The sequence below is a fragment of the Cavia porcellus genome, unplaced genomic scaffold, assembly GCF_034190915.1.
Source record: "Cavia porcellus strain 051 isolate PalLab524CR breed Dunkin Hartley unplaced genomic scaffold, mCavPor4.1 scaffold_12, whole genome shotgun sequence".
In the NCBI taxonomy this organism is placed as follows: Eukaryota; Metazoa; Chordata; class Mammalia; order Rodentia; family Caviidae; genus Cavia; species Cavia porcellus.
The window spans coordinates 46475716-46492232 of NW_026947495.1; the positions used below are offsets into that span (position 1 = coordinate 46475716).

The 16517-nt window shown below is 35.5% G+C and overlaps 1 protein-coding gene across 3 annotated transcripts in view; it reads right to left on the bottom strand.

The window, feature by feature from the left end:
* Positions 1-328: 328 nt before the first annotated feature.
* Cytip (cytohesin 1 interacting protein) overlaps positions 329-16517 on the bottom strand; it is a 69915-nt gene continuing 53726 nt past the window's right edge. For all 3 annotated transcript variants that reach the window (XM_013142631.3, XM_013142630.3, XM_003478686.5), the window contains 5 exons: positions 14993-15095; positions 14665-14758; positions 11803-11872; positions 5441-5507; positions 329-1747 (listed from right to left, as the gene is read on the bottom strand). In XM_013142631.3, the coding sequence (XP_012998085.1) occupies positions 1284-1747; positions 5441-5507; positions 11803-11872; positions 14665-14758; positions 14993-15095 (798 nt within the window). In that variant the 3' untranslated portion in view covers positions 329-1283. The remainder of the gene's footprint in view (positions 1748-5440; positions 5508-11802; positions 11873-14664; positions 14759-14992; positions 15096-16517) is intronic.

A 16517-nucleotide genomic window follows, 5' to 3' on the forward strand; every position in this document is an offset into this window, starting at 1 on the left:
TTTTCTAGTTTATCATTTATTTCTTACCCTTAACACTCCCTTGCCTCACCTTTTTCTCCTCAAAATGATTCATCCTGTAGATTAGTCAGAACTTTACTTAAGTGGACTAGTTCTACTGAAAATCACCTGACTCTATTTCTCCCAATCTCTCTCTCTCTCTCTCTCTCTCTCTCTCTCTCTCTCTCTCTCTCTCTCTCTCACACACACACACACACACAACACACATACACACACACACACACACACAGATTTCAAATCACTGAGGACCATTTAACATAGTCTGTACTGTTTATCTCAAGGTATCGGAAGTGAGCAGTTGAATCGCCAGAACAAAGAAAATATGGGCTTTAATGGATAGTGAAGAATATATAGCATGACCGAAAAGCTGGAAGTACTATAATACAATTATAAGTAATACATAAATGGGTGTTAAGGTAATAATTATCTGGAATATACAGTGAGGAATTGTAAAAAAAAAATCTACAGGACAAAAATCCTTCTCCCATCCCTGACTTTTTGGATTTTTAGAGCTCCATAATCACAAAGCCATAGGGTCTTGAGTGTTCTTGCTTTGCCATTAATGTTCAGTCAAAACAATAATTGAATTAAGTTAAAAAGAATGAGATTTCACCCATTTTAGGCTGTCTGTAAGAAAGATCTTATTATCAATCCTCCTCAGAATTTTTTCAGATCCTATCTTTTTATAGTTCTCATGAAACTTAATTACTTACACTTTTTTGATTTATTTTCACTACATATTTGAGAAAAAGATAGATGGTCCTCTTTGTTTATAACTTTTTAAAGACTTGAACAGAAACACTCAAAATTACCTACCATTAAGCTTCCTAAATGACGCTGAGCTAAGGCAAAGTTTGTAATGTACCAAATTAACCTGTAGAAAGTAGACCAGATAATTATATTGTCACTCCCTATTGACATCTGATTCTGAGAGGTTCTCCATTTTTCATATGGATAATATAGAAAATAAGCATTCCTAATTTCACAGGCAGCCTTAAAATGAACAGGCACGTGTTTTGGTTATGTTATTTAACTTATTATTTACCTTCCCTAATGTCTGCTTAGAATTTGAGCTGCTGTGGTTGAAAATGATTTAAGAAGCAGAAGCAATGATGTAAAATTTTAAATAAAGGTCACTTTTCCTTGTGAAATGGGCTGTCAGTTTCACAACTTATCTGCATTTTCCCACCAAGTTGGGTGGAATTGCTCTAGGGAGTCTAGAGACATTTGTGAAATAAGCTAACTTGGAAAGGCATCACCAGCCATCAAAAGCGACTCTCTTCTTCTTCCACAGCACGGTGAAGGCCAGGGATGAACTTTAAGAGTTGTTTCCGGACACTTCCCTTTCTGCTCTTCCGGGGCAGAGTCCCAAACATGCTTGAGTAATTGTTCTCCCATAGTGGGGACATGGATCCGCTGCTGGTCGTGCTGATGCTCCGGTTCCTCCTTGAAGATCTCCTTATGCAATCGTCCCCCTCCTTAGAGACAAAGCACTCGTCATCAGTGCTGGTCTGCCGGCTGAAGACGCCCCTGCTCGAGTCCTCAGACATACAGGTCTGGTAGCCGTCTTCACTGTCCACCGTCATGGAGCTCAGCCAGCTCCTGCAGCTGCTCTCACTGGATAACCGGTTCCATTCCACAGAGGCTGGGCTTGGCCCAGGCAGGGTTCCAAAAGCTGCCAAGTCATCCATGTCCATGTTTTCCAAACTCAGACAGTTAGCAGCATCACCTAAAATGCAGAGAACAAAGTCTATTGTGGGATGGATCTGAGCATCAGTCCCTATAAATGAACACACCAAAATGTGTCTTTAAAAAAAAAAAAAGTAGAAAACTGCCCTGAGTTTTCACTTGTATAAATAAGTGACTTTTTAAGGTAGTTTGAAAAACTGTAATAGGATTTGCCAAACTATTGTTCATGGAATAGCTGTCAAGGGAAAGGCTATATTGTTATAAAAACTATATGGCAGAATAAGCAAGATGCTTCAGGTTACAATTGGATCTGGAATGTGGGAATGTGCCTCAAAGATCCAAATGGGCACCACTGGGAAATGAAAGCTTTAAGTTAGAAGTTTTAAGAGGTAGAACCTCCTACGAGCTTTTAGGTCATAAGGAAGAGATACTCTCAAATTGGATTGTGGAATCTGGACTCTTCTTTTTCTCTTTTGCCTCCTAGTCATAAAGAGAGCAATTTTGTTCTGCCACATCTTCCTAACATGGTGTGTCATCACCGGCCCAAAGCAATGAGATGAATCCATCATGGACTGAACTTTCAAAACTGTGGAGCAGTAACGCTTTTCTCTTTGTAGGTTGATTTATCTCAGGTTACAGTGACAGAAAACTAACAGAATAGTTCAGTCCAGCTCACAGTATGCCAGTGTGGCTTGTCACTCTCCAAATTATCATTTCTTAATTGTAAGTGATCCTGCAACAGTTTGGTAAAATTTTCACAGAAATTTTAAAACAAATGCTTAGGGAAATGTCTCAATGACTGTACCCATTTAATCCCTCTTATTTTTAGTTATGAACATTTTTTAATTGTAAAATTGCATGAAGTCATTTGAAGTGTGTGGCAAACACACTTATCAGAGAATTGAAAGGTATTTATAACAGAAAGAATTTATGGACTCAAATATATCTTCCAGCCTCAATATCCCAAGTTTTATATTGGAATACTTAAATTCTTTATAATGGTACTATACTTAGAAAACATCTTTGCCCTAAAATATATGATAATCTATTTGACGTAATTTGCTTCTGCGCACTTAGATAACTTTTTTTTTCAAACCTTCATGACCTACATCTGAGCTCTCCACATCCAACTGTTAATCATTTATCAACTTCCTGCCTATAATACCACTTACTTAAACCCTATCTCAGTTGGCTGATATGTTGCTAAAACAAAGAAGTGCATTTGTAATACTGAGCTTAGAAAATTAGGATGAAAATATAAATCTGCTTCAAGAAAAGTAAAAGAATACAAAGCACTGAAAAATGTTTTCGTTGTGTGATGATTATCTTTACTTTTGTTTTCCTTTGTCCTGGGTTAACATTATAAAAACACACTGTTCATTTTTCCAGTTGATCTACAGAGTAGAACTTAGCCCTTCAAGGACTAGACACTGTGTTTTATTTTTGGGTAATATAACCTAGTTTATTTCATGTTATCATAAGCTGGTAACTTTCCTTTGGTTAGAGAGCAATTGCCTTGTAGAATCTCATGGGTGATTAATCTAGTTCCAGAAAATGCAAACTAATAGCTCCCTCAATTCCTCAAAAGAGTGTGAAACAATGACCTTATGAAAATCCTCACACTAGGATTGTGTCTGTATGAGGCCATTTTTGAAGAAACCGAGAGCTGCCTGCACTCACTGCACCATTCAAGACAGCGCAGAAATGGAGACAAAGATTTCAGAGCCACTCCTGCACCTAGGGAAGCCGGTACGTGGCTGAACTAACAACAAAAAAAAAGGTCTCCAATCCTTGTGTCTATAACCAACTCCAGACACCCAGAAAATCAATCTCGAATCTTTGCTTCAAACAAATCTTTTAAAAAGATTTTAATGCAAATATTTAGGCTATAAAGTAGTGTCTAATGAAACAGTAAATTGTATCTTTTTAGAATGTATAAGAAATGCCAAAAACTCAACAGCAAAAAAAAAAAAAAAATACACAACCCAATTCAAAATAAATAATAGACCTAAGTAGTCACTTCTCAAAAAAAAAAAAAAAAACACATATGAATGGTCAACAGGTACATAAAAATACTTATCATCATTAATCATCAAGGAAATACAAATTAAAACCATAATGAGATATCACTTCACTCCAGTAAAAGAATGGCTCATATCAAACAGACAAAAGTTAATAAGAGCTGGTGAGGATGAGAAAAAGTGATCCTAGCACATTGTTGGTAGAAATGTAAATTAGTACAGACACTATGAAGAACATATAAATTTTTCTCAAAAAATTAAAAATGAAACTACCGTATGATTCACTAATCCCACTAGAGGTTATACATCCAAAGGAAATGAACTCAGTCTTTTCAAAAGACACCTGCACTCCTATGTTAATTATAGCACTGTTCACATTAGCCAAAAAGGGAAATAGTCTAAATGTGCATCAACTGATGAAGGGATAAAGAAAATGTAGTATAAATATATTACAGAATATTACTCAGTCATTTAAAAGAATGAAATTCTATCATTTGGAACAGTATAGACAAAACCAGAGATCATTATGCTAAGTGAAATAAGTCAGGTACAGAAAGACAAGTACCGCATCATTCCATCTATATGTGGAATCTAAAACCCTTGATCTCACACAAGCTGAAAGGAGAGCGATGAAGACCAGAGGCTGGGGACAATAAGAGGAAGGGGGTACAGAAAAGGGGTCTCGGTGGATACCATGTTACAGGTAGGCAGGAGCAAGAAGTTCTGGGCTGCTTTATTGGTCAGTACAGTAATTACAAGTAACAATGATGTAGTGTATTTCCACAAGCTGGAAGACAAAAGTGAGAGAGGGAGAGAGAGATGGAGAAAGGACAGAGAGAAGAAAAGAGAGAAGCGTTTGAGAGGATAGATATTTAACCTGATTCAAACATTAAAATGTATACTTGTATCAAAACATCAGTCTATGTTTTATGTGCAATTTTACTAGTTTGATATGCCTGTTAAAATAAAAATGTATATCTTTACTGCAAATAAATTGATTTAACAGATACTCTAAGTTATAGACATTTGAACACCTACCTAAAGAAGATGCATCTAAATTTCACCTCCACATTAGCAAGTGATTTTAGTCGATTCTTTGCACACAGAAGTTCATTCCTTAATTTGTATCAGTCACACAACTAATAGCAAAGCAGCAAACTTTAAACTCAGCCCTTCCCTCAAGATGCACACAGTACAAAGAGCTATGCATTTCCTGTTATATCTTATACATGACTGACTTGGTCTTGAGACCTATGAAAAAGGAATCCTCTCCATAAATGTAATAGATAAGATTTCTCCTTAAGAAGTATGTAATTTTTCCCACATTGAACAGCTTTGAGGGAGCTCACATCCCCTAGCTATGGTCACTTTAGGAATTTAATTCATTTGCTAAAGTGGAATGGAATGCAAACGGTCTGTTCTTCTAAAATCTCCAGACACCTCCTCCAAGTATATGTGTGTGTACGCTCGTGTTTTCACATGCATGTATACTATGTGTATGGAGGAGGGGTGTGACTTGATTTACCCCTCCTCCAAATGCAAAACCCACCCTAGAGTTCATGCCAAAGGAACACAGACTGGTATCTTTAGCTGGATCTAGACAAATTTGTCTTGCAATAAAAATAGTCTTAAAACAACTTAGAGAAAGAAATACAAAAAAAAAAAAAAAAGATGAAATGTGCCTGTGGTTTCTGAGCAGGAAGTCATATTACCATGAAGCAGACGCTGTTCCTGTAACTGCAGAGACTTGAACTCCACCCATTTCTTCTTCAAGGTTTGCTGTGAGAAAGAAGAAAAACAAAAGTTCTAATTATTAGGAAACCCCCAAGAAGATAGCAATTTAACTCTAAATGTTGAAATTTATCATTCAAACATTTCTTCTTTCTGTTAAGGACCACCAGTCCTTCCTGTTAATTTAGATCTTTTGCTGCATTAGGAGAATACTGGCAATACTATGTTCTCAAGAAATAATATAGCAGCACCAAACAACTATTCTTTCAAAATACAAGAGAAACTGTGAAATGCATACATTTTTGTTTAAAAAATATAAACGAAAGAAGACATATGAATGCCTAACAGAACATAGCAATGCTCATTATCATTGTTCCAGCTGCCTAAGACAAGGACCTGCATGCTACTTTTCTCCCAAATGCGGAATGACATTGATAACAGAATCTAAGTCCTAATAGTTTCATGATACATCCACACATTAAAATGTTTAAAATATTTAGAATGGTGACTTACCTTACTAAATGCTCAATAAATATCACCTAAAACCCTGGAACACTAAAACAATCCTTTTTTCTGTACATTTATTTTCCAGAAAGAGAAAAAAGACAGACTTTGTCTCAAAGACGCAGATCACTGCTAAGCACCCTCACCTCTTCACTGCTTCCATTTTTGATTGCTGTAGTGCAGGAGAGTAGTGTCCCATGGTGAGACTGTAGTGACCTCTCCTAAGGTCAAGACAGCACAGAAGGTGAGGCCAAGCCTCACCCACAGAGCAGCAATGGAAATTGAAAGCAAATCAGATAGAATGTATCTGACAAGACAGTGTCACAGGCTACCTCTCCTTCTCATCAGTTGGCCTCTCCTCCACCCCCTTTTCTGCCATTCCAGGTGGTTACAGCAAGCCCAGCAAATAAGCAGAGGTCAGATTTGCCATGCACACATATCCTAAAGTAAAGACAAGCTAGTTGCAAATAAACAATCTTTTATAGAAGGATTGCTTGTGGAAGGAGCAGATAAGAGGCCAAAAAGGAAAAAAAAAAGATACACTTGAGAGGGAAAGGCCAGAAAGAAAGAAATTAACAAAATTACAAGAATATAAATGAAAGAATAAGGGGAAACTGAGTCATTCCTCAGTGGTAAAAGATTGAAGAGTAGCTGGACAAAATTTTTTCAATCTTTGGTAGTAACATTTAAGAGCCATCCTAATGGCTAACATAGTATGCAAGCAATACATTAAGACAATAAAATGTGTGGCTCAGGTAATCTTTCAGAACCTTGATATAGTTTGTGATGGTTAAGACTGCTGGATTTCTTGACTCTAGGTTTCTTTAGACACTGCTGTTGTTATCTTTGTAAATCCATGGTTATGTGAAAGTCAGAACCAGAAACCTTTTCTGCTCTCTTAAAGAGGTTTATTTCCTACCAGAGAATGGAGTCCAGTAGAAACTAAACATAGAAAAGGAAGAAATACTTCTGCACTTAAAATTCAAAAATACGAAGTCAAAGCTTGCCAGATAGTTTTGTGAGTATAAAGGTTTTAAATAGCTAATTCGTTGATCTGGCCCAGTCATCTAAGTATGTCATCATTTCAACAAGGAAATACCAGAGGAAAGAGCAGATGTATCAAAATGACTAGAGTTTTTAGCTTGTCACTAAGTTAGTTTCCTTATTTTCTTCAGTCTGTTTCTTTCTGTGTTATTGGCAACATAATCATATATATGGACAAATTTAAAATGTCACCAAAACATAAAAATTAAAGCATATGTGAGATCAAACCATGTTGGACCACATCACCTCCCTGGGCCTTGCTACACAACAGGTGAAATAATGATTGAATATTGTTTAAAAGAATACACAAGAGATGATTTTCTGGAACAGCCTTCAACTATTATACATTGGATTGTTTCCATGTGTATGCCTGATAAGACATATAACTCAACGTTTTATATGCATGTACATAACACATTAGTATTTTCATTGCACTTTCATAGATAATATGCTATTTAATTTTTATAATCTTCCTAAAAAGTTATGGAATAGAAAATACAGCTTCAATGTAGAAAATATTTCCCAAGGGCTACAAACCTAGTAAACATCAGAGTTAAACACTTGCTTTTTGACCTAGCCCATTTGAGATGTGGTTTTCATGTTAAACATTTGAATCATAGGTTAGAAAAAAGGGAACTCCTGCAACTGTGACTCAGAAGGGACTAATGTTTCTAAAGAAGAGGTTTTGGTCCTACAGAAAGTCTCTGGGGAAATTGAATGTTCCCATAGTAAGCAAAAAGTAAATGTCAGTGCACAGAGGGAAAGCTGGTCTGACAATGGTTACAGGTCAGACTCAGATAATGCAGTTGAAAAGATAAAATGGGACTCTCCATAATTTCAAAATTAGAAGTGACCTAGAAATGCAAGAGGTAAGCAGCAATGAACCTCAAGGTCTATTAGTCTGATAAAATCAGAGAGGTACTTAGGAATTTGAATTCTGTGGTAATATAGGTTTAAATGCATTTATTTGAAGTAGAGGATTGAGTGAGTCAGGTTTCCTGGTTGAGAAATCAATCCTGGCTGAAGCTCCCACACTAAGAATAGGAAGCTGGGAAAGCGACATCTGCTGGGATTCAGAGAGACCAAAGCACATAAGTGTATCCTTATTGCCGGAGGCAAACAAGCCATACACTGACTCTCCAGGGAAAGTACATGAGCTGTCAAGCCCATCTCTGGTAGCAAGGCTTGAATCGCTGTGTAGAGAGAACCACCCGGCTCTGACAGTGAACTGGAAAAGAGAGAGCCACTCAAGGACAAAGGCAGTCTATACTCTAAACACTCATAAATGTTGAGGGATAGCAAAAACAATAAAATTCATGAACAGCACATGGATTCTCTCTCAAATAGGAAAGGATCCATAGAAAATATTAAAATATTAATGGTTATAGTCTCAGAGAGAATAAAATCAGTATTCATCGAATGCAAAGTTTAAAGCAAAAAAAAAAAAACAAGAACAGATAGACATGAATGAATATAAATTAATTTGTAAAACTGAATCAAAACACATGCTATACAGAACACAAATAACAAGAATGCTACTGAAGATATTCCTAAGCAATACAAATCAAGACCATGTCTAACAGGAAATCCAGAAGATAACACAGAGAATGCTAAAGAGGCTTATTCAAAGAATTTGACCTTGTATTTTTCCAAAACGGAGGAAAGTCAGGTGTTTTTAGGTAAAAAGAGTTCTGCATATCCTAAATAGTGTAAAGTGATAAATTAATCTGGACCTACTTTCACTGAAGTAAAACTATCAATCGATTTTAAAAAATTCTATAAAGGGTGCCAAAGAAAAATATAAAATATCACCACAAGTGAAAATACTAGCTTTTAAAAGATTTTAAAATAGATAATTCTCCAGAAAAGTTTACTAAAGGAAAAGATACAGAAGACACAGATAAGGAAGTACTACAAGTAAAAATTAGGACATAATCATATTAAGAGAAAGATTAAAAATATGATAACATCATTTTATTGTTAATCTCTTGCATCATGTTTGAAAATTTGAAAACTTTAACAGAAAACATGACTCACTAAAGCTATTCAAAACCAGAAAAATCCCCCAATTAGTCTTATAAATCACTGAAGGAATTAAATTGCGGTTTAAAAGTATGACCACTAGTAAGAACCTCAGCCCTGCATGATTCAAATTTATCAGAATATATTACAAGACTTTAAATAAGTGAAGTAAAAAAATCAATAACAAAATGTACTATCATCTAGACATATAATCTCCACATATATGTATACATATATCGATCAAATCTCTAAGATTTATGTATAAAATTTGACACTTTGACTCTAAAATTCATACAGATTATTAAAGAATCAAAGGAACTAAGAATTTGGCCAAATAAATGTCAAGATTTGTTATAATCTGAGTTTGTGATATACAAATTGACCACTGAATTATAAAGGGAGCCTATAAGCAAACTCATGTATATATGAAACTTGCTTAGGTTTCACTGCAGGTCACTTGTGTAGAAAAAGATACACCAAAATAAATGGCACTGGGAGAATTAGGTTAGCATATAAAAATATAAATAAAACTGAAAATTTCCCATAACTCAAAATATATCCAAAAATTAAATCTGGATGAATTAAATATTTAAATGTGAAAAGGGAAAAGTTTATAACATTTAAAAGAAAAGAAAATGAAGCTTTAAATAATAATAGTTAGAAATCTTCTCATAAACAAAAAAGCTTGAGGGGTAATATACCCAAAATGGTAAGAAATGCCAAGAATGAAAGCAAACCCAGGGATAAGAAGTAAAATGCAAGAAACAAGCACGTAATTGGAGCTGTTGGGATATGTGTTCATTGTCAGTTTTTCATTCTAAATAGAAATCTAAATATGAAATTCATATTTTGTAATTTTAAAAAATTGATCAAATTCTCTAAAGTCAGCAATAATAAAGAAGCTTGTAAATGTATATTTAAAGTATATTAAAGACCTCGATGTTCTGGAAGAGGATGAAGATATTGAAAATTTTTTTACAATTATTAGAGAAAAAGTAGGTGTGTATATTAAAATCTTGGGCAATGTTCAGTGGCTTTGAACTATGAAATAATGTTTTGTGCAAGTGAGTACTTATTTTATTCCATGAGATATAAACCTATTTTATTTAAATTCATTAGTTTATTTTCTATATTCCTTTCTTTCTTAACAAAAAGCTGAAAGTTAGTTTAAGAATTTTAAAAGATGTTCATCAAAACTATGTTTTTCCAAAAAATGATTCTGACAGTTTTTAAAACCTGAATATTATATGGAGTACATCTGAAATCCTTGCAAAAATGTAATGACAAAATGTAGAAGCAGTCCCTTTAAAGTCAAGAATAAAACTACCACTCTTTACAATGTGCCAACAATCCTAGCCAATGCTATAAGCGAAGAAAAATAAATTATTAGAATAGTTGAACTAGGGGTCAAAATTTTTATCTGTAGATGACAAGTTGCATGAGTAGAAAACCTGAATAAGTGTATAAAATCATTATTAGAATAAGAGAAGAAGAACCTGACTACAGGATTTAAAAATTTATAGAAAAATCAATAGCAATAAATAGTCAAAAAATTTTAAAAATGTCTTATTACAGAAATAAAAATTAGAGTACATGCCAATAAAGTTAACAGCATGTGAAAATATGCATTACAAAATGTTTTAAAATATATAAAAGACCTGAATAAAACAACTAAGATCTTCTGTTCAAAGTAAGATAAAAGGAAGCCATAAAGATTTCAACTGAACTCATTTGTTTTATAAAAGCAATTGAATTCCTACCAAGGTATAAGTTCTTTTTCAAGGACTTTTTAAAAATTGATTCAAAATTCAATGAGGATAAGCAAAATGGTAAGAATTTGAAAACTACATTAATGAAGAAGAGATTAGAATTGGTTAAAGGATTGAACATGGGGGAAGAGAAAGATGCAAGAAAAAAGTGTATAGTTAACCTTCCTGGGCTCAATAATTAATAAGTGCATACTCATGAGAAAAAAATTAATAAATGGCAGCTATTTCTAAACAAAGTCCAAGAAGGTAACCTGCTTGAACTAAGCCATGCAATCTCTGCTCAAAGTAACCACCTCGTTGCCATGTAGAGGAAACACTATGATGCCAATCTCACCTGGATCCGGGAAGAGAGCTACAGGGCTACAACTTAGATGCACAAATGAGGTTCTGGACTTCATGACTTGAGAGACTCTCAGCAGTCTAGGAAGTTGAGACTTTTTAAGATCTTCCTAGAGTCACTCCTAGGAATTTTCACTGAATATTCTGCATTGTGAGCTGTCTCTTGGAAATTTGCCCTTCAGAGTTGATAACGTGCTTGCCAAAGAAAACAGATTCAAGGATGGCCATAGGAATAGAGTGGGTGTATAAGACACACACGAAAGACAGTAAGAAAGTAAAAATGTCAGCTGTCCCTGCACACTGATGCGACAGTTCGGAAAGATGATAAAACACCAGCTCCTCCTCTCTTGCTTTTTGCCCTTGATAAAATATTAATCAAGGGTGATCACAGGTGCATTCGTGACAAGTTCTTCAAGTGGTGCTCCTTCCTATTGCCTCTTTGAGCCTCCTAGACACACTGAAGGAGGAAGGAAGAAAGTGATTTGTACCTGTTTGCAGAATTTGATATTCCTACAAAGGTAAGTGTGTGACTCTTGATAATTACGCACTTTAGATTCATCATATTTCCTCTTCAAGGACTATCTCAATTCTTTACATAGATCTTTATTCTGCTACTCACACATTCAAGGATGAAAAATGGGCCTCGTTGTAAAAAATTGAATTACCTTTAAATCCTGCATCTTTGCCTCGAGCTCTGCTCTCCTGAGAATCATTGTTCCATTAAGAGTCTCTATCCTGATTAAAGGGAATAAAAATGGTGAGGGATAAATAACGAGTGATTCATTTAAACAAGTACCAGCCTTCTGTAGTACTACACTTGAAGCACAAAGCATCTTAAAAATGCAACATAATTGTTATACCCTTCATAGGACTTCAAATATGTGGGTTAAAGCCAAATATGACAATGTTCAGAGGAAAAAAAAATGAAACAAAACTCTCCTGAAAAAGAGAAGGAAAAAATTCCAGTTAATCTGTAAGCTGTAGCTCAGTTTGTAGAAGACACTAGGTATGGTAACAATGGTTTCTTTGTACTACACTATTCTTGTGGGGACAGAGTGGATTTCTCATTCATTTGGTGAATATTTATTGGACCTCTAGTATCTGTCAGACATTAGACTCCATGGTACTTACAAAGCACACAACAAGAACAACATTGGGCATGAGGAACTTCCGTAACAGTGAACTCAACACTATTTCTTAAAACAGAGAAAAAATTCTTTTCTCTCTAGGTTTCTGAGATGCTTTATCTCTTTAAATTGTCCTATAATTTTAGAAAACAACAAACAAAACCAGAGCAACTGTAAATTAATAACTTTCTATGACTCTTCTCAAAACCTTTAGACCGCAAACTTCAACCCTAGAATTATCAACTGAGTAGTGTCCTCTTATTTCTCCAAAAATGTTTTTCTAAAAACGTAAGACTTGTATCCTGAGCAATTTATTTTTATGAGCTCAGGTTAAAGACCTTTATTCTGATCACTAGAGTATCAATACGAATATAATAGCATATTTCAGTTGTGAATCACAATGAGGTATTTTTTTAAAGATTGCCTCAGACTCCTTCAAGGTATGGTAAATGCACTAAATATGAAGAATAATTTTCTATCTATTTCTAGGAACATCATATCTGAGATAATGAGATGAAAGCAAGACAAAATTTGGTCTGCTTTCTCATTTACACAGATTAACTCTCTGAGCAACAGAGCAGATCCCAATCAGTCACTGAAACTCTTCATGTTGATCCTGCCTGTCCAGCAACAGTATTCACCCTGTGGAATATGTCTTTCTGACTCTACCCTCTAGCATTACCTTTAGCATTACTGTTGGACTCTATATAGTTCTTTCTGGATCTAGGGTTTGTTTGTTGTTTGTTTTAGAACAAGAGTGTTCCTATCCCTTGAACCCATAGGACCCACCAAGTTGGACTCATTCTTCCACCAGTCTTCTTTGAAAACAACTCACCTATGCACTCAAAATATACTTTAAAGTATCACTGAAGAGCATGCAGCTCTTGGCAGCATGCCATGAGCAGTTACAAATGAGAAACTTTCTGGAATCAAGAGCAGGTGATCAGATCCAGACCTCCCACTCACTATTTGGGTGACCTTAACTAAGCCTTCTTTAAGCTTCAGGCACTTCATCTATAAATAGGAATGAACCTAACTCCACAAAGTTGCTGTGAGGAATGAATAATATAAGACCCATCTCAATCAGTAAAATACCTAAACTCATGGTGTAACTGATGAACATATTATCTGCTCCCAGGCCAACTCTCTGTCTTCATTTCTTATTATATTCTCTTTTCTACTAGCTACCAATTACAATGGATTTCCCTCTGTGCCTTGATTGTGCTAAACTCATTTTGAGAGTCCTGAGACCTCTCTCTTTACCTTAAAAGCTCTGGTAGAGGTTCTGACAATCATCTCTTCACTTATTTGTCTCACCTCCAACTTCTTTTCTTCAGAGAACACTTTAAATATCTGAGCTAAACCAGTGACCCTCTTCCTCAATGTTCCTCATACCCTTAGTATACTTTCATCATGGCATTATCAATAGCTGAGATATTAAAATTCCTTACTTCTCAGGCTTTTCCTAGTCATCTCTTTCTAGTTATTGTAACACTAAGAAGAATCTTCACTTTTGCCTTTCCTGAATCTATCACAGAACTCAAATAGTATTTGCTCAAAAAAATACCATTTTAATGAACGAGAACATTCCATTTTTCATTACTTATAAAGGTTTTGTTGGATTTTAGGAATGTTCTGGTAGCTAGTCAAAAGCTGTCTACTTTATTTTTAAGGCAGTTTTGATTCTCTGAGAAACAGTGGGTTTCCCTGTCAATCTGTCTCATTGAGACACAATATTTTGCAAGAGGAAAAGGGACCAAGAGATAGAGGGAAGGGGGAAAGGTAGGGAAGGGGTGAAAAAAGAATTAAGACATGTTATGTACAAGGAATGTAGTCATTAAGAACCACAAATATGTATTAATAAAACAGCAAAAATTGAAAAAAAAGACCATGTGGAAAAGTCTATCAGATCTCTAGTTGAAGGGACCAGTATCTTACTATGTTTGGCATATTGGTGCATGTGAGTATATGTGTCTTAGAGTAACTTTGTTTCTTAAAAATGGAACAACAGAGAAAACAAAGGAAAAAAACTCAGTTCTGTGAACTTCCATTTGTTTTAGCAGCAAAATTATATCAACCCTGGAAATTGAACCAGTCTTTCTCAGTCCAAAAAGAATGTGTGGCAGTTAAACAGAATTTAACATTAAAAAATACATTTGTAAATTCTGCCCCTCCCAGAAAGATCTTGTGGCTATTGATCCCATTTAATTTCAATATTAGCAATATGTTCAAGTCTGACAAAACCTTAAAAAACAAAAGGAGTGATACAAATGTTTGTGCCCAGCCCCAAAGCTTGAGTACTGCTGCCCTTGGTAATCCCTGAACAGAAAGCCTTTCGTCCATTCAGCAGGCAGAGAGACAACAGCACTCTGAGTCCTGCAAGACTAACTGGATAGCTACCTTAGCAGGTTTCCGGATGCTCTGATCAGGTCAACCATTTGCTTGTGGGAAAAGCCTTCTGTGCTCACTCCATTGATATTTGCAAGGACATCACCTGGGCAACGCCAAGAAAAAATAAGTGTTACACTGGTTAAAAATGGGTATTATATTAGTTTAAAATGCGTGTTTATGTAGGTTGGTTTCCTGACTCACAAATGAAACAAGCAAGCTCCAAACCCTAGAAACATTCAACAAAATCCAAAACAACAATCGTGTCCCAACCCTCACTATCATCCAGTTTTCCTTCCTTGCTATGTAAATGGCCCTTAACATGAACAAAGGTAGTTACCGGCTTGCAGGCCAGCATAGTGAGCTGGACTGTCCTCCTGTATTTTGCAGATCAAAGTGCACATTTCCAAGGAGCAAGAGTTCTGGTTCTGGAGCCTGTATGTCTATGAAATGTAAAGGAATGCAGAATCACTATTCAACAACACTCAGAATATATTTGTCAAAACATAAAATTGTGTCGATTATCATTAAGCAGTTTAATAATTGAGGGCAAAGGACAATTTGGAAAGTCCTTCCTGACTACACATTGTATCACAGGTGCCAGTTTTCCAATTCAATTAGTTTTCAGCCAACTCCATTCATAAAAAATCATCTGGCATGAAAAAAATAGGATGAGAGTGGCTCAAGATGTTTTCTGTTTTCAAGTCTAGGAGATCACCTGGTGTTATCATTTTACAGAGTAAAAAAAAATTAAATTTCTTATTTCCCCTTGGCATAAAACAGTGCTGGCCAAAAGCAAGGGAAAAAAGCTTTACATGATTCCTGCAAGCTAAAACACTCATTACAGGAGAGGGAGAAATGGTACATACCCAGCAAAGGAGATATGCCAACAATGATTATTTTAAAGCAGTTCTGCAAGCAGTGATAATCTGTTATGCATTTATTCAAAAGTACTATAATTGACTCAGTCACTTTCATTTCTGAGCTCTCCACTGTGCCTGCCCCAAATTCTCCACTTGTACATCAGTCACCAACTAAATCCGCAACCTTAGTTTGGCACAAGTAGTTTAGTGGTTGCAGGTTTTTGTTTTTCAAATTGTTCACTCTATACAGTATCCCGGTAACCCCAAACAAACACACTTTTCTTTTTAATGTATTTTAATGAGACCTAGTTTCATTTAGAATAAAGATTGGTACTCTGAGGAATTTTTAAAACGTCTGATTCCTAAAATTAAGTTACATTGCTGTTTTCTGGTGCAGATATTAGTATCTGCTGGTCATTCCTTTTCATTCTAGCAATGCTGAATCAGTCACGGGCAGGTAATTTATAAAATCCTGGGTGTGTCAATGTAAGGGATTTATGCTCAATCTACAAGGCAAGTGGAGTCCCATATCTTAAAGACAGAACAACTTTCAAAGATAATATAATATATTGTTCATGTACATCAGAGTCATTCAACAGCCTGCCAGAGGTCTCAGCAGCCAAGATCATTCTAGAGATGAAGGATGGTCTAGTTTATAGAGTTCATGAACTAAATCTATAACTGGCCCTCTCTGGAAAACACTACTCTTGCAGTTCTCATTAGTGTTGAGGATCTACCCTGTGGTAGAATGAACGGAGAACATCAAAGAGAGGACAGTGCAGAAGAAGGATACTGACTTATATAACAGGCACCTGCATAGATTCAGAGTAGTTGTAAATTTGGGATTAGAGATAGGGAAAGACAAAAGCCTCAAAATTACAGAAAGCAATATTTAGTGTAGGCTTTTCATAAGCAGTGTAAAACTAGCACCCATGGAGAAGCAGAGAGCAGAGTGGATCTGGTCTCTTCTAACATGTCACTCACCTCGTAGACTAGGACATA